Here is a 24,628-nt window from a genome sequence, read left to right as displayed (position 1 = left end):
GAAGATTTTTATTGTATTATTGCTCAATTTACACGTCAATTCACTTAAACTTTCAAACATTCTCACTAATTTAAGAGTTTGTTTCAACCAAAATAACAGTTACATTCATCCAGATAGAATATATAGAGAATAATTTAATCCATAAAATGTACTAAAATTATTCAGAAGTATTTGAAACAAGCAATACATGATCATGGAATAGTGAGAATAGGAAGAAGGCAAATAAGAAACACTTTTCTTTACTATCTTCCTTCTACTGAGGACTTAATGAAGCTAATTTTAAATATAAGCTAGTTATTCCATAATACTGGGACAAAAAGACACAACTACAGTGTCCCTTTGTAGTCAATATATTCTTTGGCTTCTCCAGAAAACACTTTTTTTTCTATTAACATACTATTTATATTTTGTTATCTGAAAAATAACTATTAACACTGCTTTCTTACTAAAACAGCTTTAGAAACACATGAAGACAACATTTTAGACATTACATAGGACAACATATTAAAATGGAGTTATGACTGCTGCCTATTTTGCCCTCAGTCGTCCTCTGTAATATTCAGGGCAGAAATATCTGATGATAAAAAAATATTCAATGTTTACTAGAGTTGTCTAAAGCTTAAAATAACTTACTGTAAGTATATTCAATGACATAAGTATGGTTTTACTTGATGAAAATTCACTTTCACAATCCAACTACAAAAAGCTCTTTCTGAATCCTTTTACTTTATAAATAGAAAGAAAACCACAAAAAAATCTTTTAACTAGAGGACCAGAGAAGGAGAAAGAAAACACTTTACTGCTTAAAATTCAGTATCCCTGGTAAAGAATAAAATTAATTAGTATAGTAAGAGTATAAAATGCAAAAAGTAAAAATCTAGCACTCTAGGTACAACTAAATTTTATGCATGTGTAGGTAAAAAAGAAAAAAAAAATCACAAACATTCAACTGATTCAAAGGCCATGAATGACAAGACAGATATAAAATACTTTCAAGGACATTTATTTAGACAAATGTGAATTCAACATGTTTTTTAAATATAAGAGTCTTGACTTTCTAATTATTTCTTTGTATTAAAAAGACTTCAAGAAACTGAATTACTATCTAAGTTGAAGAGAGAACTTCAGATAACTTAGTTCTACTTCTGGAGTAGCGATACAATCATTCAATTAAATAAACATTTACTGAGCACCTAACGGAGGAAGGCAATGGCACCCCACTCCAGTACTCTTGCCTGGAAGATCCCATGGACGGAGGAGCCTGGTAGGCTGCAGTCCATGGGGTCGCTGAGGGTCGGACCCGACTGAGCGACTTCCCTTTCACTTTTCACTTTCATGCATTGGAGAAGGAAATGGCAACCCACTCCAGTGTTCTTGCCTGGAGAATCCCAGGGATGGGGGAGCCTGGTAGGCTGCCGTCTACGGGGTCGCACAGAGTCGGACACGACTGAAGCGACTTAGCAGCAGCAGAGCACCTAATGGCAATTCACACACATGGCACAGATATACTAAGACATTTTCAACAGTTGTGGTCTGATCTATTTCGTGAACTTCCAGATGTTCACGCTGGTTTTAGAAAAGGCAGAGGAATCAGAGATCAAACTGCCAACGTCCACTGGATCATCCAAAGAGCAAGAGAATTTCAGAAAAAATTTCTGCTTTAAGACTATGCCAAAGCCTTTGACTGTGTGGATCACAATAAACTGTGGAAAATTCTGAAAGAGATGGGAATACCAGACCACCTGACCTGCCTCTTGAGAAACCTGTATGCAGGTCAGGAAACAAGTTAGAACTGGACATGGAACAACAGACTGGTTCCAAATAGGAAAAGGAGTACATCAAGGCTATATATTGTCACCTTGCTTATTTAACTTATATGCAGAATACATCATGAGAAATGCTGGGCTGGAGGAAGCACAAGCTGGAATCAAGATTGCCAGGAGAAATATCAATCACCTCAGATATGCAGATGACACCACCCTTATGGCAGAAAGTGAAGAAGAACTAAAGAACCTCTTGATGAAAGTAAAAGAGGAGAATGAAAAAGTTGGCTTAAAGCTCAACATTCAGAAAATGGCATCATGGCATCTGCTTCTATCACTTCATGGCAAACAGATGGGAAAACAGTGGCTGACTTTATTTTCTTGGGCTCCAAAATCACTACAGATGGTGATTACAGCCATGAAATTAAAAGATGCTTACTCCTTGGAAGGAAAGTTATGACCAACCTAGACAGCATATTAAAAAGTAGAGACATTACTTTGCCAACAAAGGTCCGTCTAGTCAAGGCTATGGTTTTTACTGTGGTCATGTATGGATGTGACAGTTGGACTGTGAAGAAAGCTGAGCACCAAATAATTAAAAGAATAGATCATCAGTTTGTTTTACTATGTGAATGAAAACGGGCAAAGCATTAAAAAAGCACTAATATGGGAATTCCCCAGCTGTCCAGTGGTTAACACTTTGCCTTCCAACGCAGGGATTGTGGGTTCAATCCCTGGTCGAGGGAGCTAGGATCCCACATGCGTGCAGGCCAGAAACCAAAACATTTTTAAGTGGAAGCAATTAAAAACAAAACAAAACAAAAACGGAAGCAACGTTGTAACAAATACAATAAAGACTTTAAAAAAAAGCACTAATATACTTTTAGGAGGACTCAGTTCAGTTCAGCTCAGTCGTGTCAGACTTTTTGTGACTCCATGAATTGCAGCATGCCAGGCTTCCCTGTCCATCACCAACTCCCGGAGTTGACTCAAACTCATGTCCATCGAGTCGGTGATGCCATCCAGCCATCTCATCCTCTGTCGTCCCCTTCTCCTCCTGCCCCCAATCCCTCCCAGCATCAGAGTCTTTTCCAATGAGTCAACTCTTCTCATGAGGTGGCCAAAGTACTGGAGTTTCAGCTTCAGCATCATTCCTTCCAAAGAAATCCCAGGGCTGATCTCCTTCACAATGGACTGGTTGGATCTCCTTGCAGTCCAAGGGACTCTCAAGAGTCTTCTCCGACACCACAGTTCAAAAGCATCAATTCTTTGGCGCTTAGCTTTCTTCACAGTCCAACTCACATCCATACATGACCACAGGAAAAACCATAGCCTTGACTAGACGGACCTTTGTTGGCAAAGTAATGTCTCTGCTTTTGAACATGCTATCTAGGTTGGTCATAACTTTCCTTCCAAGGAGTAAGTGTCTTTGAATTTCATGGCTGCAGTCACCATCTGCAGTGATTTTGGAGCTGGGATGGCACAAAAGAGCATGATTTGGTGAAGTAGGAGGTGCAGGTTTTGTATCTCAACAATTGGAAAGTTTTGAGCAAAGATACATATAGAAAAAAAATGCCACTTAAAAATGATGTGAATCATTCAGCTGATTACTTGAAGGATCCATATGTAGTTTGTTACTTTCTAATTGTTACATACTGCTAAAGCTAGTCTCTTGTAATAGCTCAATCACTATTAAATGAATAAAAATGTAGAAGAAACTGCTCAGGAAAGGTGTTGTTTTCAGTGGGGAGTGTCTATTGAGGAAAAAGGAGTAAATTTGGGAAAGTCATGAAAATAAAAATGTGTTTTGGTACCACAAATAGATCACAAGCAAGTGGCTTAAGAAAATTCTTTAACGAAAAATGATGAAAATATGAAACATACATACACACATTTCAGAAAATTAATATATATGCAAATATTCTGAAATACACTGAAATATTCTTCAAGGTAAAAAATTATTTTACTTAATAATTAAGTTACTATATGAAGAAATGCAAATCAAAGAATTCTTTTAAAGGAAATATTCTAGTCTAGGCATGAAATCCATTCTTTCCTTTTTTATTTCCATGTCAGTCAAGAATGATACTAATATCAGCATGCAAAGATTTTGTTTTAATATAGAAACAAATGCTTATAAGCATCATTTTCTGGGAGGCCAAAGAACAAGAATCTACTGCACAACTTCTAAGCATTCATTCTGAATTTAAATAATTTCTATCTATGAGAACATTTTAAAGGACTACATTATTTTTTGACCCATAAACCAGCAACAATAGCAAACAACAACAAAATTATTAGCTGTACTGAGAATCTGCATATCCTTATCGATACTTTCCATAATCCCAGGCAGTCAATCAAATACAGTTTGGTAGATGAAATTAAATGATACTCTGGAGTCATTATCACACAGAACAGTTCCTAAAAGACAGAGTTTAAGGATTACTTACTTTTATAGGTGGTTCCTACTCTTTTTAAATCCTTTGTGAATGGTCTGACAGACCCTCTCTTCTGGAAAACTGCACTCAGAAACATTTTTGAATATATCTTCAGGAGATTCACCTAATAAGGCATCATTAGTGAAGAATATATATTTCAAGAATATATATTTGAATATATACTTGAAATGACATTTAAAATGGAAAACTTCCTTACAAATGATTAAAAGGCATCACTGTCTTAGTTTTCATAATAAATATACAAAGAAGTTTTATACATGGAAGCTTGTTAGAATCTGATCATTAACTGTGAGACGACCTGAACAGTTACTACTACTGGTTTACAATTGAGGAAATTGAGACACAGGTTTAATGGCTTGCCGGATTATCCAGGTAGTAATTAGAGATGGCATTAAAATGTAACTGTTTGATTCCTTAAACAGAACATTACTGGTATTAGAAAGAATGGGCTGATCTGGGGAATCTTATATATAAACCTTATTTGCCTCATCAATAAAATGCCTCTTAACACTTAAGATAATTTTTCCAAGTAACTCAAGGATCCAAACCTGTTTATTACATCTAATGAACACTCTTTGATGTGGTTTTATACGCCTAAGCTTTCTTCTCAGTATAGACTAAAATATAAACTTTCCTTAGTCACATACACATTTATTAGTGAGTTATACTGCAATACAGCATTAAGTTATGATATTATGATGTCCTTGAACAAGCAGTTTGCCCCTGCAGTTAACGACCTCCTACCACGTGTTTCTAGCATTGGTTTGTATGGTTATTCCAGCTTCTATAGAGTCAGCAGTGCATTTCTTCTGCTGCCATCAGTTTTAGCCTCGACAGGAACACCTCCCTTTCTATTTATTTTCTTCTTCTAACTTCCCATGTGAACTGGGAAATGAGAAAATTAAATCTATTAGAATTTACAGTCCCTCTATTCAGTAAAATACAAAAGCTTTAATTCACATACTCTTTTTGGTTCAGTGGTGTTTGTCTTTTCTTTTAATGATACTTAGGATCAAATTTACATGTATGGTACACACCCTCACAAACTGTCATCAAGAAAATTTGGCTTTTCTTTATATAGTGACAATCCCTTGACAGAAGACTATCATTGATTCCCAACACAAAATTATAATAACAGGATCTTATTTCATGCCTTCAGAACCCAACTATTACATTTAAAATAATTTTCTCACACAGAAAAACAGAGGTTAAGAAATTGAGAAAAAAATAATACAAATAAAGGAATGAACATAAATCTTTCTATTCTGATTGTTCTTCAGTCTGTTGAATCAGGCGGTAAATAAGATTAAGTGATTCAAAAGAAAACAGGATACTTTTCTGTCATATATAATTTGTCTGTACTTTTTTATTTTTAAAATACCAGTCATAAGTTACTAAAGATACGCTTTATAATTATAAAAGAAAAATTAAATGCAAAAACAAGAGATCAACAAAGAAAATAGCTTGAACATAAAACTTTTTTCCTACCTAAGCAATCACAGAACATTATTGATGACACCCAATTTTAATCAAAGTATTAGATTAATAGTGAAAAGTCCTATGAAAACAATCACTTGTTATATGAATGAGTACCAGAAGATAGGCTACGCATGTATTGCTGCCAAGATGAGATTAAAATCTGTAATATTATATCAGATTAAGGTTTTTCTTTTTGGTATTATGCAAGAAATTAAGAATTCAGATTTTTTATTTTTACTATTATTCAGTTTCAAAATGGCACAATGAGAGTATCTCTAATGTATTTCTATATTTAATCATTTTCTTCAGGACAGGATACACATGAGTAGCAGAACAGACTGGTCAGTGAAACAGAAGTGAAGTGAACGTCGCTCAGTCGGGTCCGACTCTTTGCAACCCCATGGACTATACAGTCCATGGAATTTTCCAGGCCAGAATACTTGAGTAGATAGCCTTTCCCTTCTCCAGGGGATCTTCCCAACCCAGGTATCAAATCCAGGTCTCCTGCATTGCAGGTGGATTCTTGAGCCACCAGGGAAACCCAAGAATACTGGAGTGGGTAGCCTATCCCTTCTCCAGGGAATCTTCCAAACCCAGGAATCAAACTGGGGCCTCCTGCATTGCAGGCAGATTCTTTACCAACTGAGCTATCAGGGAAATCCAGTGAAACAGAAGCACCAGTGCTATTAATAAGCTTTTACTATGTACCAGGCACTGCTGTAAGCATTTTAAAGCTATTAAAGCCTTCAGTCCTCATAAAACCTCTATAGGATAGATATCACTATCATCTCCATTTTAAGATGAGGAAGTCAAGGCTTAAGAAGGTAAGCAGCTTTCCCAGAGTCATGACAATAGTGAGCCCATATACTGACAAGGATGTATGACTCCATGTCACTATATTAGGCAACCCATTTTAGTTTATTTTAGTACTTTAAAGTACATTTCCTTAGTTTCATCCTTCCACAGGACCAACACCATCCAGTTTAAAGATAAGACAAAAAGAAGACAAAAAGAAACCACTGGAAAGCTCAGCAACACATCCCAATTCATTAGGATAAAATCTAATGGTCAGTATGGCTGTACATTATAGTTAATATATAGTTAATGTATAATGTATACATTACAGTTAATGTATAGCCATATACATGGTCAAGCTGTATCCTCTGTTGTACTGACACATTTCAGAAGTACAGAAAGTAGAACAGATGCGAAGAAAAATGTCTCCTAATTATCAAAAATTTAAAAACCAAAAAAACTAACAATAAATATAATCTAACACATTTTACAAAGTATTTGAGATTCTATATAACTTTTAAATAATGAAAACCAAAATACATTGCCTTCCACCACCTCCAATCTTCCAAGAAACCAAGACACTAACAAAATGAGATGAAAACAAACTAAATATAAATCCAATATATTTAAGCAGTTTAGTTTTGTTCTTATTTTTATTCTAAACACAATGAAGCTCATATAAAAACAGTTCCAACAGTGTCTTCCTTTGGCAAAAGAATGTTTTTAACAGCCCACAGATGATTAAATTTTTTCCACCAAAGTGAAATAAATGGAAATTTTTAGTTCCTTATTTGTTTTTTTTTTATTAATAGTGGATGGTTTGCTTTTTTAAAAAAAATAACACAAACAAAACAAAAGCTGAAATCTGGAAAAATGAGGGCTCATATTAATCAAAGAGCAAATAAGACCTCATGTAACTTTTCCTAAAAAAAAAAAAACAGAACACCCCACACTCCCTATGAAAAGGAAATGGCATTTTTAATACAAAAGCATAAGATGTACTATCTTTTTACTTACATTTCAACAACATTTAGAACAGCAATAGTTTTCTATCATTGCATGTTCTTAGAATTTATTTTAATCACACTTTCAGTAAAAATTAAGCTATCATTTAAAACCCAATGGTTTCCTACATATCACAAACACATGATTTGTGTGAGAAATCACTAAAAGACTTTCAGACCTGTTACAAAAAACAGATTGACAGCCACATCAAAGACTCAAGAGAAGTTAATTACTATATTGTTACCAAATGATTATAATCACTTCAGATATATTTAGTTCTCAATATTTAAGTCAGACTAGTTTCTTCCTTAGGCACTAAAGATCACTTTTTACATTCCTATTAGAAATTAATCTTTGTTATAAACTATACCAAAAGATGCAAGAGAATGTTTACCACATTATGGACTTAAAAAATTGTGGGTGAAATTAGAATTCTTTGAGAAAAAGCATGTTCCTTGTTTCAGTATGTTTGTGTAAACAAACACTCAGCTTAACTTTTTATAAAAGACTAAATGTTACTACACCAATAGACTGTAAACTATAAAGCCAAAGACATAAGCTTTATTAAAGGATATGAGATAGATGATAAAAAAGTCATGTGCTAGCAACAGAGGACTTCATTCTTCTGATTCGATTCAAGAATGAGACTCCATAATAACCAAAACAGAATAAGCAAATATTTGGGCAGGAGGAAATACCGAGAGACAACTCTGAAATAAACAAAATGGCCAATACACACTGACAATACAAAATCACCTACTGAATTTTGCACAATTCCCCATAAACCAGAAATCAGTAAGCTAGTGCTTTAACCCAAGCACTATCACTGTTATCACACGGAGCATCATATATCCACTAATGGATAATAAACTACAAACGCAGATTAATAAACTTTAATGTGAAGTTACAGAAAAACAGTTTAACGACTAAAACTTGAGTAAGCAAGAAGTAAAACCTAAGAAACAAAGAAAAAAGCCGTATGTTTTCAAAGTACATAGAGCTAAAGTAATATTTGGAAAAATCTTATGTAACAGGTTGAGAGATCTCATTCTCAAAGTTCAGTGGCACACGCTGTATAAGAGATAACTAAAAATGGCTTGGTGCCCTAATAAAATTCTACATTTTGTTGTTACTGTGGTTGTACAAAGGAGGAAGGGGACCAATTTTTTTGTTATTCCTGGTAAAACATTAACAGGTGGCAAATGGCTTAGAAAAGGTGAGTGTCATGAAGAACAAACTGATATGCAATACAACAAAAAAACATTTCCTTGGTGTTCACATCAAAACCTTTTTTAAGATAACCATCTTCTTCTTCATGGAAAGACAGTTTATTTTAACAACATAGTAGATATGCGGCTGTTAACACAAAATATACTCGAAGTAGTAGTACTCCAATCAACAGCATCGAAAACTGCAGAAATTCTTGGGTCAATCTCCTCCTGCAATTTACTTACCTCCACTGACTGCGTCTTGCTCTTCACCTTCAGGAAAAGCAACCTGGCTTGGCAAGCTATTCCTAGATCGAGTGACAGTCTCTAACTGGGAAGCCCGTCCCAATAAAGATAGCTCATCTAGCACCTCTCCTTCTTTGGCCTCCAGATCGGATTTTGAAGTGGTTAAGGGTTTTACGCTTTCAGGCGCCATTAGCCTACTGGAGTCATTCAGACACGCTACAGTGCTGCTGTCCAGGCTCAACACTCGGGCCCGAGTCTTGGCACTATTTGTGCTGGAAGTCCGCCGTGCTGTCCGCTTTTTGCCAGTTCCTTCAGGCCCCAAGTGGGCTTTGTGTGCATGCTCAGAGTCGGTACCCCTTTCCTTAGGGGCGTGTTTGGTCTTTAGGGCACTGTATCTGCCCTCAGGAGACTGACAAGAATGAGAAGTGGTGCTAGAAGAGCTATCGCTGCCAAACTGGTGAGCAGACTGAACACTGGATGCTCTGCTCAAGTCACTTTGGTCACTGGAGTCCTCATCGTGACAGAATATAGCACTGTGCGGCTTGGTACCAGAAACACCTCGAAAGGACACGTAGTCCCTATGCCGACTTGAATCGAAACTGCTGGCCCGTTTTTTCCCTGTCCGTCTCCTGCCTGACTTATGGGCAGAGGCTGTCCGGTGGATCAGGCTGGAGGATTTAGGTCGCACATCCCCTTCCTTCTGCTTTCCACCAACATCTTTGCTAACTTTCGCGTCCACTGACACAGCTGGCTTCTCACCCTCCTCCTCTCGGTTTTCAGCAGTCTTCCCAAGCGGTGTGTCCCCCTGTGAAGTGAATTCATTTGCATGGGGGTTTTTATTGGCTTCTTCAGATGCAGAGGTGCTGAGACCTTTCTGATTGTGCACATCATCAGAGCCGTTAGACTCCTTGGCCCCCTGAACGCCACTGTTTGTACTCTCGTCCACGGCGGTCTTTTCACTGCTAGTCCTTTTGCCACCGGCACAACTATTTTTGTCCTCTGCCTCAGCACAGTCCTCTTTCTTCTGACTGCTCTTCTTTGCCACCTGGGGAGACTCCTCGTGCTCTGACAAGATGCTCTCGATGTGAGTGGAGCTGGTCTGCTCGCTTTTGTAGCTGCTGACGGTGCTGTGGGTATCCCGGTCAGTCCCGCTGCAGTAGCTCTCCGTTGAGCCACTGCTGCGCGTGCTCAGGCTTCGCAAGCTGTCCATGCTTTTGTCTGCGTTCAAGGGTTTGCTCTTCCCACTTCTGGTAGGTGGCTGAGAATTACTGTTTTTCAGCTCGCCAACCAGCTGAAATTCCCCAGGTAAACACGAATTTTCCACCAAGGATTCTTTGGATCCAGAATGAGGCTTGGAAGATTCTAACTCACTAACAGGATCCAACCCACGCCTTTGCTGATACAGAGGAAAGTCATTCAGGGAGGTGTCTGGAAAAGCCACAGCAGAGCTAGAAGTCCGTGGTACACCCCGCGGGCGGTGATCTTTCCTGTAAGAGTGTGAATGCAAAGGGACAAGAGAAGCTACTTCTGTGTCACAGGCATTGGACAGAGACTGCTCGACGTGGTGGTGGTGGCTGTGACTTGGCAGGCTCACTTTGTCACTGAAGTCCCTTGGTAAGTCCTGTCCACATGAGGATAAGGACGGCTGAATGGAGATGAAGGAATCATTGGAGACCAGGCGGAAGAGCTTCCGGTCAGCTGCCAAATCTGTTTCAAACATATATTTGGAAATGTTAACACAAATCTATAATCTGTTTTTCTACTGTCTAACAAGGGAAAGAATTCACAGTGTACCATAAATTAAGCATAAACTATTTCCCAGTAGCTCACTGAATAACAGTTGGCCAGTCATTCCAAAGGGCTTCTTTCTATTTCCCGGCTAAAGAAAGAAAGCATTCTACCAATGGAATGAACTGAACTTCCAAATCTTCAACGAACCTCAGAAAATTCTGTGGACTATCAACAATAAAATAAGAAGCAACAAAGGATTACATTTAAAACAGACCTGGATTTCTGGGTAAGTTCTGTCCCTAACTTAGTAACTGGGTAAAGGTGGGTTACCTTTTCAAGCCTCTGCTTCCTCATCTGTAAAATGTGATATCAATCTTACCATGGGATAACTGAGTTAATAACATACTTGCTTAACACAATGCCTGGCACAATTAATGGTAGCTATCATTATTTTACCTAACTAAATTTAAAGTCTGTTTGAAAAACTAATATAATTGATTTTTCAAATCCACAAAAACAGAGTAATCAGAAACAAACAAAAAAAATCAGAAGGTTGACCAAGGCCCATACAAGATATGGTATAATGACAGAAGATGTCTTCCTGTTCACAATGGTTCAAAGTATTAAAATAATAATTACAGGGCAAAATACATTTTATCTTTTACCACTGATGCAGCAATTAAAAATGCTTCATGAAAAAAAAAAAACATATCCCCCCTATATCTGTAAGATTATTCCTTTAACCCTTCATTTAGGGCAGAGATTAGTGACATGAGTTGTCATATATACTATACACACATAAAGATAGATAAAAATATAAATAAGCCCATCTACCCACCTACCTACACTGTCATTTATCTTGAAACATAGCTTGACAACCAAACTGTACAATAGCTGATTTTTTTTATATACCTTTTAATAGACAAGGATTGCTGAGTTTGCTGTTACTTCAATAAAAAGAAATATTATTGTCTTATTTGTCGTAACTGAATAAGAAAAATACAGTAACAGAGTCTATAATAAGTCAGACTCTTCCCAGTAGTTACTTTAAATAATAAAAGCATAATTTTCCCCCTAAGATTAATATAAATTAAGAATGACTTCTAGAAATATTTACGGACTTCAAAAAAAGCTTAATATAAGTTAGATGTAAACAACTAAAAATCTAAACTAGAGATACTCTCTAGAAGGACCATATAAACTGTGATTTTGTAAATGACCTATTAGGCTTTATCTTGTGTCTTAAAGTCCTCAAGATAAGTGAAACCAATATTCTTTTCATCTGTTCAAAACTGTACCACTATAGTTGGGTTCTTATATTCTCTAAAAAACCCAAATTTAAAAACCATTTACTTTTCTATAGTATTAATTTATAATGTTATTTTTAAAAACTCTCAATATATATCCCTATTAAGCAATTATGGACTGATGTAATATTCACATTTCAAGGATATTTTATAAAACAAAAACTTAACTGAGCAAGTAGTTGAAAATCACCAATTCTAATATACAATAGACTTTAAAAAAATACCAACTCCCAAGGCATTAATGAAGCAGAAATTTAAGTTTTTCATTTTAAAAGACAAAGCCAAATTTAATTTAATACATTTGTTTTTTCCAGTATTGCTAAATAAACATATCATAATAAGTTTGACTCTGTCAGGAAGAATTTTAGGTGGTTTTAGGAAATTTTAAGTAAACATGCTTTCTTAAGAAATTTTTTCTTCCTGGTAGCAATACTGTCAAAGACAGGATCAAATCAACCCAGAGAGATACTATCTTTCACCTAGTTAAGCTTTCTTCCAGTGATTGCTACTAGTAGTATTCAGATTAAGAAAGGCATCTTACACACTACTCATGGTGTGCAAACTGGCGCAACCAACCTTCTACAAAGAAATCTGGCAAGGTAACCAAAAACCTTCAAGAAGCATACATACCCTTTGATCAATAATCTACTTCTAGAAATTCCTGCTAAAAGATAAAATCAGATATTTGTACAAGGTTCTGAAAAAGATTATTCATGTAAAGGACACCAGAGATACAAGGTGATAGGTAACAGAAGAAGTGAGGATAAAGGAAGAGATGTGGATTTTTTTACAAATATAAAAGAAATAAAGCAGTTTGTTTTTTATAATTGCTGGGGATGATCTAGAAGAGAGGAGGAAGTTACGATTTTTATTGATAAAAGTAAAATATTAATTCTATAAAATCTAGTAAAGTATGAGGAAGAAAATGATTTAAATTTCTGCCACTGAGATAACTGTTAATATTTTTTGGTGTATCACTTTTTTCCTTTTTATTGTGATATAATTTACATGTCATAAAACTCACCCTTTTAAGAATAAAATTCAGTGGTTTTTAGTACATTCAGATTTGGGCACTCATGTCCACTGTCTAATTCTAGAACATCTGCATCAACCCAAAAAAAAACAAACCCATTATACTCATGTCCTTCTTCAGCCCCTGGCAACCACTCCTGTCCCTATGCATTTGCCTATTTTGCACGTAAATGGAACTATATAATGTTCCAATGTGACTTTTTTCATCTGACTTCTTTCACTTTGCATGCTATATTATGTATCAGGACTTTATTCTCTTTTATGGCTAAATACAGTTTATTACTTTCAACATTCCTAGGAACATATGCACACATACTCTTAGTATTCTCTTAAACTCTTACAGAATGGAATCATATTTTTTAAAATAATTTTATTTATAAACAGTTTTCTGGCTCTGCTGGATCTCTGCTGCTGCACGGGCCTTTCTCTAGTTGTGGCGAGTGGGGCCATTCCTAGTTGCAATGTGTGGGCTTCTCATTGTCGTGGCTTCTCTTGTTGCAGAGGCGCGCTCTAGGGCTCATGGGCCTCAGCCATTGCGGTATGTGGGCTTAGTTGTTGTGGCTCCCAGGTTCTAGAGCACAGGCTCAACAGCTGTGGCGTGTGGGCTTAGCCACTCCGAGGCATGAAGGATCCTCCTGAATCAGAGGAGGCAGACTCTTCACCACTGAGCCACCAGGGAAGCCCAGTCATGTTTTTTATATAGTGCCATCTTTTTCACTTTAAATATTTTCTCATATTATTGTGTAATCTTTGAATACATTTTAGTACCTGCATAGTGTTATTATTAAGACAATATAATTTATTCAACCTTTTTATGGCATCTTTTTATAGTTTTTTGTTTTAAGGAGTTTTATAACAACCTCAGATGAAATTCACCAAAAAGTAGTCTATAGTCATTGTTTTCAATTATTCTCTTCTGACATGTATTCTACTCCCACCCATTAAGAAGCTATCAAGGTCACCAACATCCTCTGTGCTGTGAAGTTCAATGGTCAAGTCTCAGTCTCATATAACTTGGCCTACCAGCAACATCTGACAAAGCTGATCACTCTCCCTGAGATGTGGGGATACGCCCCTCTACCTCACCAGTTGCTCCAATTCAGTCTCCTGGATTTATCAGACTGCAGTGGCTCAGAGCTCGACTGTTGGAACTCCTTCATTTTTCTACCTATACCTCTCTCATACGTCTCATCCAATTTTCTGGCCCCATAATAACTAAAATTCAGAAATACCTTGTAATTAGTTTCTCCATCTTCTACCTGGCCTCAGTACTCACACAGGGATGGACTAGAGTTCTGATCTTGGGTAGTGAAGACATGAGTGAAGCTGAGGAGGGAAACTGCAGAAAATCCCCTCTTAGAACACATACCTGACACATGCCCACAACCTCAGTTTTCTCCCAATCATCCTGAATCAGGCTGATAAAATGAGTGCCAACTAGTCAACTAACTGCTAACCAACTAACTAAAGGTCACTGTCCTGTAAATCCAAAGCAGCCAGAAAGCGAGCAGAGCCTCAGCTATTTAAGCCAGGATGAACAACAGCCACTAGGTGGTGCCAAACCGCAGCCCAGACCTACAGGGATCGGGATCAGGGAGCCATGCTGCCTGCACTCCAGGCCCAGCTAACCCAACAGGCATTCCCTGCTAGTTCATGAACTTCATATTAACCCAACCCCACGTCTGACATAACTGAATCTTTTTTTTTAAATTTATATACTGAAAACTCCTATTTTAAAACCTCAACCCAGATTTCTTATCTAAAATCCAAGCCTATCTAATTATCTACTAATTACTGTTGTTTAGAGATCCTATAGCAACTTATACCTGATAGGCCCAAAATGAACCCCTTCTCCTGCCCTTCACCATGCTCTCCCCACTTCTAAATCTGCCCCTTCTCAGCTTTCTCCTTTTCAGTTAATGGAGAATCCATCCTCCCCATGATTTAACCCCAAAATCTTAGAGTCATGTATGACTACTATTTCTTTCACGTGCTATTTCCAAATTCATCATATCCTTTCGTTAACATTTGCCACAGTCAGACCGGGCTTCCCAGGTGGCTCAGCTGGTAAAGAATCCACCTGCAATGCAGGAGACCTGGGTTCAATCCCTGGGTTGGGAAGATCCCCTGGAGGAGGGCATGGCAACCTACTCTAGGATTCTTGCCTGGAGAATTCCCATGGACAGAGGTGCCTGGAGGCTACAGCCCATGGGGTTGCAAAGAGTTGGACACAAGTGAGCGACTAAGCACACATAGTCAGACCACTTCTCACTACCCTGATCTGTGCTCTGATTATTGCAATAATCTGCCAACTACATCAGCCTCTGCCCCTTTTAATATACACTCAAACAATACAGGAGCCAAAATGACTATTACAATGTAATAGAGACGATGATATTTCTCTGCTCAAAACTCTATACAGCTGTTCATCTCATTGGAAACTGAAAGCAAAATCTCTAAAATGGCTTACAAGGGACTTCCCTGGTGGTCCAGTGCCTCTGCGCTCCCAATGAAGAGGGCCTGGTTCGACGCCTCGTCAGGGAACTAGATCCCACATGCTGCAACTAGGAGTCTGCATACCACAACTAAAGATCCTGCATGCCCTAACAAGGGCCCAGGACAGTCAGAGAAATAACATTTTTAAAAAGTAAATAAAACAGCTTACAAGACTCTAATTTGGCCCCTCACTCAGTCTGTAGTGGCCACACTATTCTGACAGGCATGTTCCTACATTGGGACTTCTGCCTGTGCTGGTACCTCTGCATGGAGGCAGTCTCCCTCCTCCCAAATATCCTGAGCAGCTCACTCCTCCTTCAGGTCTCTGCTCTCAGCAAGATTTCCCCTCGACCATTCTGTAATATTTAAACTTACAATGCCCACGGCGTCCACCCCACCATTCCGTATCCCCCATCTCTATTACTGCATACACATGTGATTCACAGTAGCATGTTTCCATACTAAGGGTATGAAAGCCACAATGGTAGAAAATTCTGTCTGTTCATCAACTGATTTCTAGTACTTAGAATGGTATCAGGCACACATGAGTACTCAATAACTGCTAAATACATGGGGAAACTGTTATATGATAAAAGCAAGTTATAAAACTGTACGAAAGGAGTATAGCATAGTAATTAAAAGCAGAATTTAGAGCTAGATTTGAACTACACAACTGCTACTTTGCAGATGGGTGATTTGGGGCAAATTTCTTATAACTCCACTCCTCTGTAAAGTGAGAATAATAACATTGAACTTCAAATGTCTGTCATGAAGATTAACTGGGTGAATGCACAGCAAGATGACCTAAACCAGGGTTTGATTAACTAAGGCCTGTAGAGCCAAAGTAGCTTTCTGCCTGCTTTTGTAAATAGTTTTAGTATAACACAGTCATTCCCACTCATTTATAGGTTGTTTACAGCCTCTTTCACTCTACAACAACAAAGTTGAATAGCTGCAACAGAGACCATGTGGCTGACAAAGCTTTAAAGGAGAAGTGTGCTGACTCTTCACAGGACAACAGAATGCACTCAGTGACCATATATGTCATCACTGTCTACGTCAATATGTACCTGCCAGGGTAGATCTGTATGAATAGAATTCCCAACCTGCCAGACTACAACATTCTTGCTCACACAAGGTACTTCCCAGATGAAAATGAAGAGACCTATGACCCGTAAGTGCAGCGGCACTAGCCCCTCTAAGATCACTACCTACCCAGTTTCTGAGACACTGCTGATTACGTATTATACAAAAGAACACTGTGATTCTCAGAGATGAATTCACCTTTCCCTTTTATAAGAAAATAGCTTTCAGACCACACAGTACATTCAACTGCATTTTTTGAGGGGAGGGGACAGGCTGTGAGGGGTGGTCCACCAAAGCAAATAAATAATGATTTATTTATTTGTACATAAATTGCAGTACAATTTATGAATTGTACTGCAATTCTCCAAAAGCAATTACAGTGATAAACCTAAAATTCTAACAAAATATCCTTGAAAGAATCAAACCTGGGTAAAACACTAAATTAGTGGGAAAATGTCTCCATTCAATGATCAATTTGTAACCCTATAAATAAGTTTTATAATGAAGTATAATAGGAAATTTATCAGTTGGCCTGCCTACCAAACATCACCCATAAGCTAACAACAAAAAAACAGGCTGGAAATAGGGAGACAGGTTTCTAATCCAATTCTGGCTCACTGATTATATAACCTGGGATAATCTCAACTGGAAATGGGTATGGCATATCCATCCTTTCATGTCTGAAAATTAAAAGTCAAACTCAGAAATGTGGCAGTTGTTTAAAAAAGAACTCTATAAAATCCAAAGTACTCATATACAATGAAATTGAATAAGGAGAAAAAAAAAATCACTTAAAACCAAAATTTACATTACAAATCTGCTACAAGAAGACACCATGTTGGAGGCAGACAGTTTCTCAGTAAGTCCAACAGTAAGTTATTTCTCTGTCAAACACACTGTTGTTTCTGCAGTCAGGCAACATATGCAGCAGTTGGCATTTAGAGGTCATACCGAATGGAAAAGAACAGCTTTACACACGAGGTTATCAGTAAGCTAAGCAAGATGCTCTGACCAACTAAAGGAATAGCAGATTCTTATCTCCCATCTCATATTCATTCTAGGGCATATGCTCACAAAGTTTCTCTGTTTACTTGGCAGAACATGTGAAGCTGATTCCAAAAGCTCTGATTACCTATAACACTGTGCTACTGCTTTGCTGGCGAATCGGTTTATTTCCATGTTTCTAGAAAGCCACACTAAATTATTACAAACTTCTGCCAAAATATGAGCAGCACATGGCAGAAACTCACCCTGGTCATCACAATACCTGATGCTGCCGTGAAGTAAATTGTTCTTACCTTGTTCTTCACTTCCCTCCTTACAAAGACTAGAGCTCTGGCCCAGACTTAAACTGATATCATCAGAAGTCTTAGCGGTGTCTGTATCTCCTACAAAGTTAAGAGAGACCCAAGAAGACATTATATTAAAAGTAAAAGCTGTACAGGTGGCATAACAAGGAAGGGCATAAGAGAGTACAGTAGATATTTATTAACTAAAGCAGTTTTTGTATCAGGGGTTACAATAAAAGAAGATGCATTAAACTGATAGGAAGCATCATGGACTGTCAGATCACATATGCTACAAACCAAATATGGAAAGGCCTCATACTAACTAATACAACTATTTCTTTCAAAAGAAGTTTTAAAAATGAAATGCAAATTATTTAATAACTTGAAACAATTTAAAAGTCCCTCCCAGGAAAAATCAGAAAGTTATAAAATTGCAGGGCAAAATAATAATGAATTTATTTGACATAGATGTATTGAATAAATAAGATATATATGATATATTGGAAAAAAAAATTTTTTAGTGTCTTATTTGTGCCTAATTTAAAGGTTTCACATTAAATTCGTTTTCTATGAACCCCACTAAAACCCATGAAAGTATTTTCCCTCAAGGCAAAGAAGCAAAGAAGTTTCTTAAAGATCAAAATGTACAATTCATACAGTGTAATCCAAGTGATTAAAATACTATTATGAAATTTGGATGATAAAAAAAGTGAAAGTCACTCAGTCATGTTGAAAAGAGACCACAATTTAAAACTAGCAATCTTTAATACAAGATACATAATTTTATCCACAGAATAATTTCAAGAATGATTTTTCATTACATGTAAATACACGATACAATTAATTATCTTTACTACGACCGAAAAAGAATGGGAAGTCAGAAGTAACATTCAGGGGAGACCACACCCACCTTTAATAGTCGCTGCTGTTCCAAGACGAGAGGAGCCAGATCCAATCTGAAAACATGACATGAAGTAAACACAATGCTAGCCACGCCATCAGCACAGACTAGCAAGACCATCAGATGAAATTATACTGTCAGAACAAGTCATCAGTCACCTTCACCAGAAGGCCATGACACATCAGCGCCACACTCGGCTGCAGCGAGTGCGGCGCACCCAGTGCACACAAGCCGGACACAAGCCCGCGCCTGCTCAGGGCTGCTGAGCCCCCAGGGGGAGAGCCTCCAATCGCAGACAATCTGGGTCAACAATTGTTATCAGTTTCCTATTGCATCATGACACGTTCCAGTGATAAACAAAGCAAAACTAGGTGTCAAGTTTACCTGAAATAAATGTAGACTTATCAGGGATTATAAAGGGAAAGTTTGGAGGATAAAACATAGTAACAAAGAGCAACCTAAATCTTCCTGTCAAATTCTTAGTGCATCAATATGTACTTTCCTGAGTTTCAGGCAGAAAGTTCTTTGTAGGCTGTGATAATGCATTTTTTAAAAATAGTAATAATTTTACAAAAAACTAAGGCATTTAAGAAAAAGGAATTTTTAGCACAAACTCTATAAACAGAACACTATTATAAATCTGTGGGGTTTTTAGGGCTTATACTCAAGATGGTATACAATTTCCCTAAAATTTTATAACCATCATATATTATACTATTATAACAATCATATAAACAAATACTACAAATTCCATGAACACATTATGGAATCCAAATATAACAACATGACAGTTACTAAATCAACAAGTCTGAGTAGTTCTTGTTATAACCTGTTTTCAAGGGATTCAAGAAGAGAACAGTCAAGTAAATTTAATATCTTTATACTAAAACCAAGAACATTCACAGAATACTTGCATTTTGCCAAATCTTTCCCTTCAACTGATTCAACTGAACAGAAGTATACAATGAGAAATTTGGTAAAAGTATAGCTAATAATGACTTTAAAGGGGCATGAGGGACTTTCTTGGTCTGGATGGCAATTAAATGGGTGTACATTTTATGTAAAAACATACTGAGCTATACACTTAATATGCATACACTACACATATGAAAGCTATATGTCAGTGAAAAACAGCAAAAATATGCATATAGGTTAAAACTACTAATAAGCAGTATAGACAAAAAAAATGAGCTTTGCAATATTTTTGAACAGTTTACTAAGTTTGATTCTCCTGCTTTTTCCTGATATGTTTTCAATTAGCCACAAAAAGCACTGCAATAGACAGGGAGAAGAAGGGCCCAAAGGCATTTTACTGCAAAAAGAGTTTCATTCTAAACACACCTGCTAAATAAATAAGTTAAAAAACCAACAAGTTATTTTTCTACTAGAATAATAAACACATAACTTTCTACACAGAAGCTTACAAACAAGCAAGCACACCAGAAAGCACCATTTCGTGGCATCCTTCTAGGAATTTAAACTTTAAAAAAAGTTTTTTGAATATGCATACAGTAGTCATTTGCTCACAACCTCCAAGTGTTTCCTTTTTCTCTCCTTAACAAGCCTCTCATTTTGTTCAAATGTTGGACATATATCTTTTGATTTATGAAGAGAGGACCCAGACTCTAATCTAGGTGTGTGCCCTCATTCTGGTCAATGAACGTATCAGAGAGTCTATTGGAAGGCTTTGGGGAAAGACCTCCTATGTCTGAGACGATGATGACCAAGGACAACTCTGCCCCAGACTGTCACCTGCTTCTTCACTTTTCAACAGGATCATAATTGAAGTTGCTGTCTGTGCTCATTCTGCAACTCTGAGAGAAAGCCAAAGGCCTAGGGAAATTTCAACCCAGAGCCCTAATAATGTTTAGCTGCTGAACAAATGCTATACAACCAGCTCCAAATGTAGATGACAAACTCCTGTTTCTTTAAGTCACTTAGTTGAGTTCTATTACTTGGTGACAAAAGCAATCTTAACAGATACAGTGTGTGTGGTTATATTTTTATCCTTCATGCTTTTCTGAATTGTTTCAAGCTTATCCCCCCAAATATAATGGGGTTGTTACTGTCTCATATGAAACAGTAAGGGACTGAAAATATAAACCACAGTACATACAAATAAAATGCAGTTTTCAAGTTGTTCACTGCAGGAAACACTTACAGTATTAACATTCATAATATAGTCAGTAAAGAGAGTCAAGTGCCAAATAGCAAGCACACTAAAATCTCTTTGTTTAAAAACCTTTTTTTTATTATGACATTATAGATGATTTTATTTTCTTCTTGCTGCTTTCCTTCATCTGCTAACTTTCTAAAAATAAACACATTTAGAAAAGGAAAAAATTAAGAAAAAAATGGTATCTGCGTACACTTAGAGGTGAAGTTTTCCTTAATAGATCTGCACAAACTAAAATGCTCCAGTGTTTCTTCTCTTTGAGAAGGACCAAAGGAAAGTCCAGGTACAATTAGGAACATCAGAGAACAAAAATTACTTCTAACTAAAGGCAATCAGGCAAGGCCACCTCCTCCATCAAACCTTGCCATCTGTCTAACTGGAAACATTTATTTTCTCCTCGGAAATCATTAGCCTAGCCCCTTTTCTGTACCATTCCTATGGCAACTATTACTTTGCACCTTTTACTTATATTTCCTTAGTAATATAACATAACTTCAGTTACTTATAGATATCTACTATGAAATTGAAATGGCAACCCATTCCAATGTTTTTGCCTGGAAAAGCCCATGGACAGAAGAGCCTGGTGGGCTACTGTTCATGTGGTCACAAAGAGTTGGACACAACTGAGCACGCATGAAATTGCAAACTCTTTGAGGGTAAGACCCATTCCACGTCCCAGACAAGCAAAATGCCTTGAATACTGTCAGGCACTAAAATATTTTAAGGAAGGTAAGTGACAGAAAGAGAGGAATATAAGCAACAGTTTAAAAAATGGGGGTGGGGTGGGGAAATGGAGACTAGAAGATGGAAAGGAGACGGGCAGCAGTGGCATGAAGGAAAGAACGGCACCAGTGACTGTGGCAGTGCCGCAGTGTTCAAGGAGCTCACTCTCTAGTACTGAAGACATTTATAAACTATGATCACATGTAGTGAGAGCTGTATAACAAAACATGTACAAGAAACACGGTATCTTTGTATTGATAATATCTCTACCAATATACAAAAAGTCCAACTTATTTCCTCACTTCAGCTTTCCTAAAGGATAACAATAATTATGTCAATAATTTCTTTTGTTATAAACAGTATAAAACTAAAACACCAAAATCCAAGTAGCACAATAGCTTCTGACATCTGCCCTTTTTAATACAAGAGTTAATATTTTAAGGAAAGTCAAATCAGTCAGATGTGCTATGCATTTAGGTGCAGACATGAGTTAATTATATTCAAGATGGGATTCCCTCCCTAAAACAAGTAGGGCTGAGACAGGATAGGGGCAGGACACAAGCTTTAAAAGAATGACACAGCCCATGGAAATGACATAAAACAATTAGAACCAACTAGGTCCAAAATAGCCTACTTCTGTTAGACCTTGGGCCTTAGTACACACTCATCGAAATACATCAGCAAGGGAAGGAGGAGAGGGTGAAAGAATGGGGAGACTGGGATGACACATATATACTACCAAGTGCACAACAAATAACTAGTGGGAACTCCTTCATGAATCACAGCCTTGTCGGGGCAAAGGGACGTGCATAACTCAATGAAGCTACTGAGTCACGCCACTGTGCAGGGCCACCCAAGATGGACGGGTCATAATTGAAGAGTTCAGACAAAATGTGATCCACTGGAGGAAATGGCAAAGCACTCCAGTATTCTTGCCTTGAGAATCCCATGAACACTATGGTAAGGCAAAAAGATATGACACCAGAAGCTGAGCCCCCCTAGGTTGGAAGGTGTCCAATATGCTAACGGGGAAGAGTGGGGAGGCAATCACTAACACAGCTCCAGAAAGAATGAAGTGGCTGGGCCAAAGCGGAAACGAGGCTCAGATGTGGATGTGTCTGTAAAAGTAAAGTCCAATGCTGTAAAGAACCATATGTATAGGAATCTGGAATGTTAAGTCCATGAATCAAGGTAGACTGGATGTAGCCAAGCAGGAGATGGCAAGAGTGAACATCAACATCTTAGGAATCAGTGAACTAAAATGGATGGGAATGGGTGAATTTAATTCAGTTGACATTATATTTACTACTGTGGGCAAGAATCCCTAAGAAATGAAGTAGCCCTCACTCAACAAGAGTCTGAAATTCAGGACTTGGGTGCAATCTCAAAAATAAGAGAATGATTTCAGTTCATTTCTAAGGCAAATCATTCAACATCACAGTAATCCAAGTCTATACCCCAACCACTAATGTCAAAGAAGCTAAGCTGACCGTTTCTATGCAGACCTACAAGACCTTCTAGAACTAACATCAAAAAAAGATGTCTTTTTCATCACAGGTGATTGGAATGCAAAAGTAGGAAGTCAAGAGAAACCTGGAATAAGGCAAGTTTGGCCATGAGGTACAAAATGAAACAGGCCAAAGGTTAGCAAAAGTTTTTTCCAGTAATCATGTACAGATGTGAGAGTTGGAACATAAAGAAGGCTGAGCACTGAAGAACTGATGCTTTTGAATTGTGGTGCTGGATAAGGCTCTTGAGATTCCCTTGGACAGCAAGATCAAACCAGTCAATTCTAAATGAAATCAACCCTGAATTTCATTGGAAGGACTGATGCTGAAGCTCCAATACTTTGGCCACCTGCTGCAAAAAGTGAACTCACTGAAAAACACCCTGATGCTCGGAGATTGAAGGCAAAAGGGGAAGGGGGCAGCAGACAATGAGCTGGTTAGATAGCATCACCGACTCAAGGGACGTGAACTTGAGCAAGCTCCAAGAGATACTGGAAGACAGAGGAGCCTGGCATGCTGCAGTCCATGGGATCACAAAGAGTCAGACACGACTTAGTGACTGAACAACAACAGTGGGAACCTGCTGTATCGCACACGGAGCTCAGCTCAGTGCTCTGTGATGACCTACAGGGGTGGGGTGAGTTGAGGGGGGAAAGTCCAAGAAGAAGGGGATATATCTATATATATATAGCTGATACACTTTGTTTTACAGCAGAAACTAATACAATAATGTAAAGCTATTATCAGAGAAGGCAATGGCACCCCACTCCAGTACTCTTGCCTAGAAAATCCCATGGATGGAGGAGCCTGGTGGGCTACAGTCCATGGGGTCGCAAAGAGTCAGACACGACTGAGCGACTTCACTATCGCTATAGGGTTAAGTAGTAAGAAATTACTTAACCCTATAAAACTTGACAGCACCATACCCTGGGCTTCTCTTACCTTCTGAGATGGTCCACACTCTATCTGTGGAGTGTGTTTCCTGCCTGAATAACCCTTCTTTCACTTTACTATGGCACCTCTTGAATTCTTTCCTGTGTGAAGCCACGAAGCCACACTTGGCAACTGTCCCAGGGACTCGGATGTGACCTGGGATGTGACCACCCTCTCATGCCCCACTCTCTTTTCTGCAACAAGGCAAGTCTAATGGACACAGTGCCAAGAGTATAGTTATGAAAGGTGGTTAGCTACTGCTGTCCTTTCGTCAGCCCTACCAAAAAAAAAAAGTAAAAGGTGTGGCTGTTCAAAAGTTTGTTGCAAAATCGTAGGCTTACTCCCCAGGGTAATCTGCCAATATTTTGTCAGTAAGAAGAAAGTGCGGGTTTAATTAAGAATACAGAAAGTGCAGCCATATTTAAGAACTAAGCCATTTCATTCCACAAAAAGAGACTGAGATGTTGCCAACACAGACATTGTGAAGGTAA

At 37.8% G+C, this 24,628-nt stretch overlaps 1 protein-coding gene across 6 annotated transcripts in view; it reads right to left on the bottom strand.

Annotated features, from left to right (window-relative positions):
* PCNX1 (pecanex 1) overlaps positions 1 to 24,628 on the bottom strand; it is a 185,103-nt gene that overhangs the window by 116,251 nt on the left and 44,224 nt on the right. For 5 of the 6 annotated variants that reach the window (XM_061429290.1, XM_061429292.1, XM_061429291.1 and 2 more), the window contains exons 4-6: positions 18,807 to 18,852; positions 17,906 to 17,995; positions 8,956 to 10,662 (exon numbers count right to left, since the gene is read on the bottom strand). In XM_061429290.1, the coding sequence (XP_061285274.1) occupies positions 8,956 to 10,662; positions 17,906 to 17,995; positions 18,807 to 18,852 (1,843 nt within the window). The remainder of the gene's footprint in view (positions 1 to 8,955; positions 10,663 to 17,905; positions 17,996 to 18,806; positions 18,853 to 24,628) is intronic. The other variant, XM_061429295.1, reaches the window with a different exon arrangement.

Source organism: Bos javanicus, chromosome 10 (assembly GCF_032452875.1).
Source record: "Bos javanicus breed banteng chromosome 10, ARS-OSU_banteng_1.0, whole genome shotgun sequence".
In the NCBI taxonomy this organism is placed as follows: Eukaryota; Metazoa; Chordata; class Mammalia; order Artiodactyla; family Bovidae; genus Bos; species Bos javanicus.
This window is presented reverse-complemented; position numbering and strand designations above follow the sequence as displayed.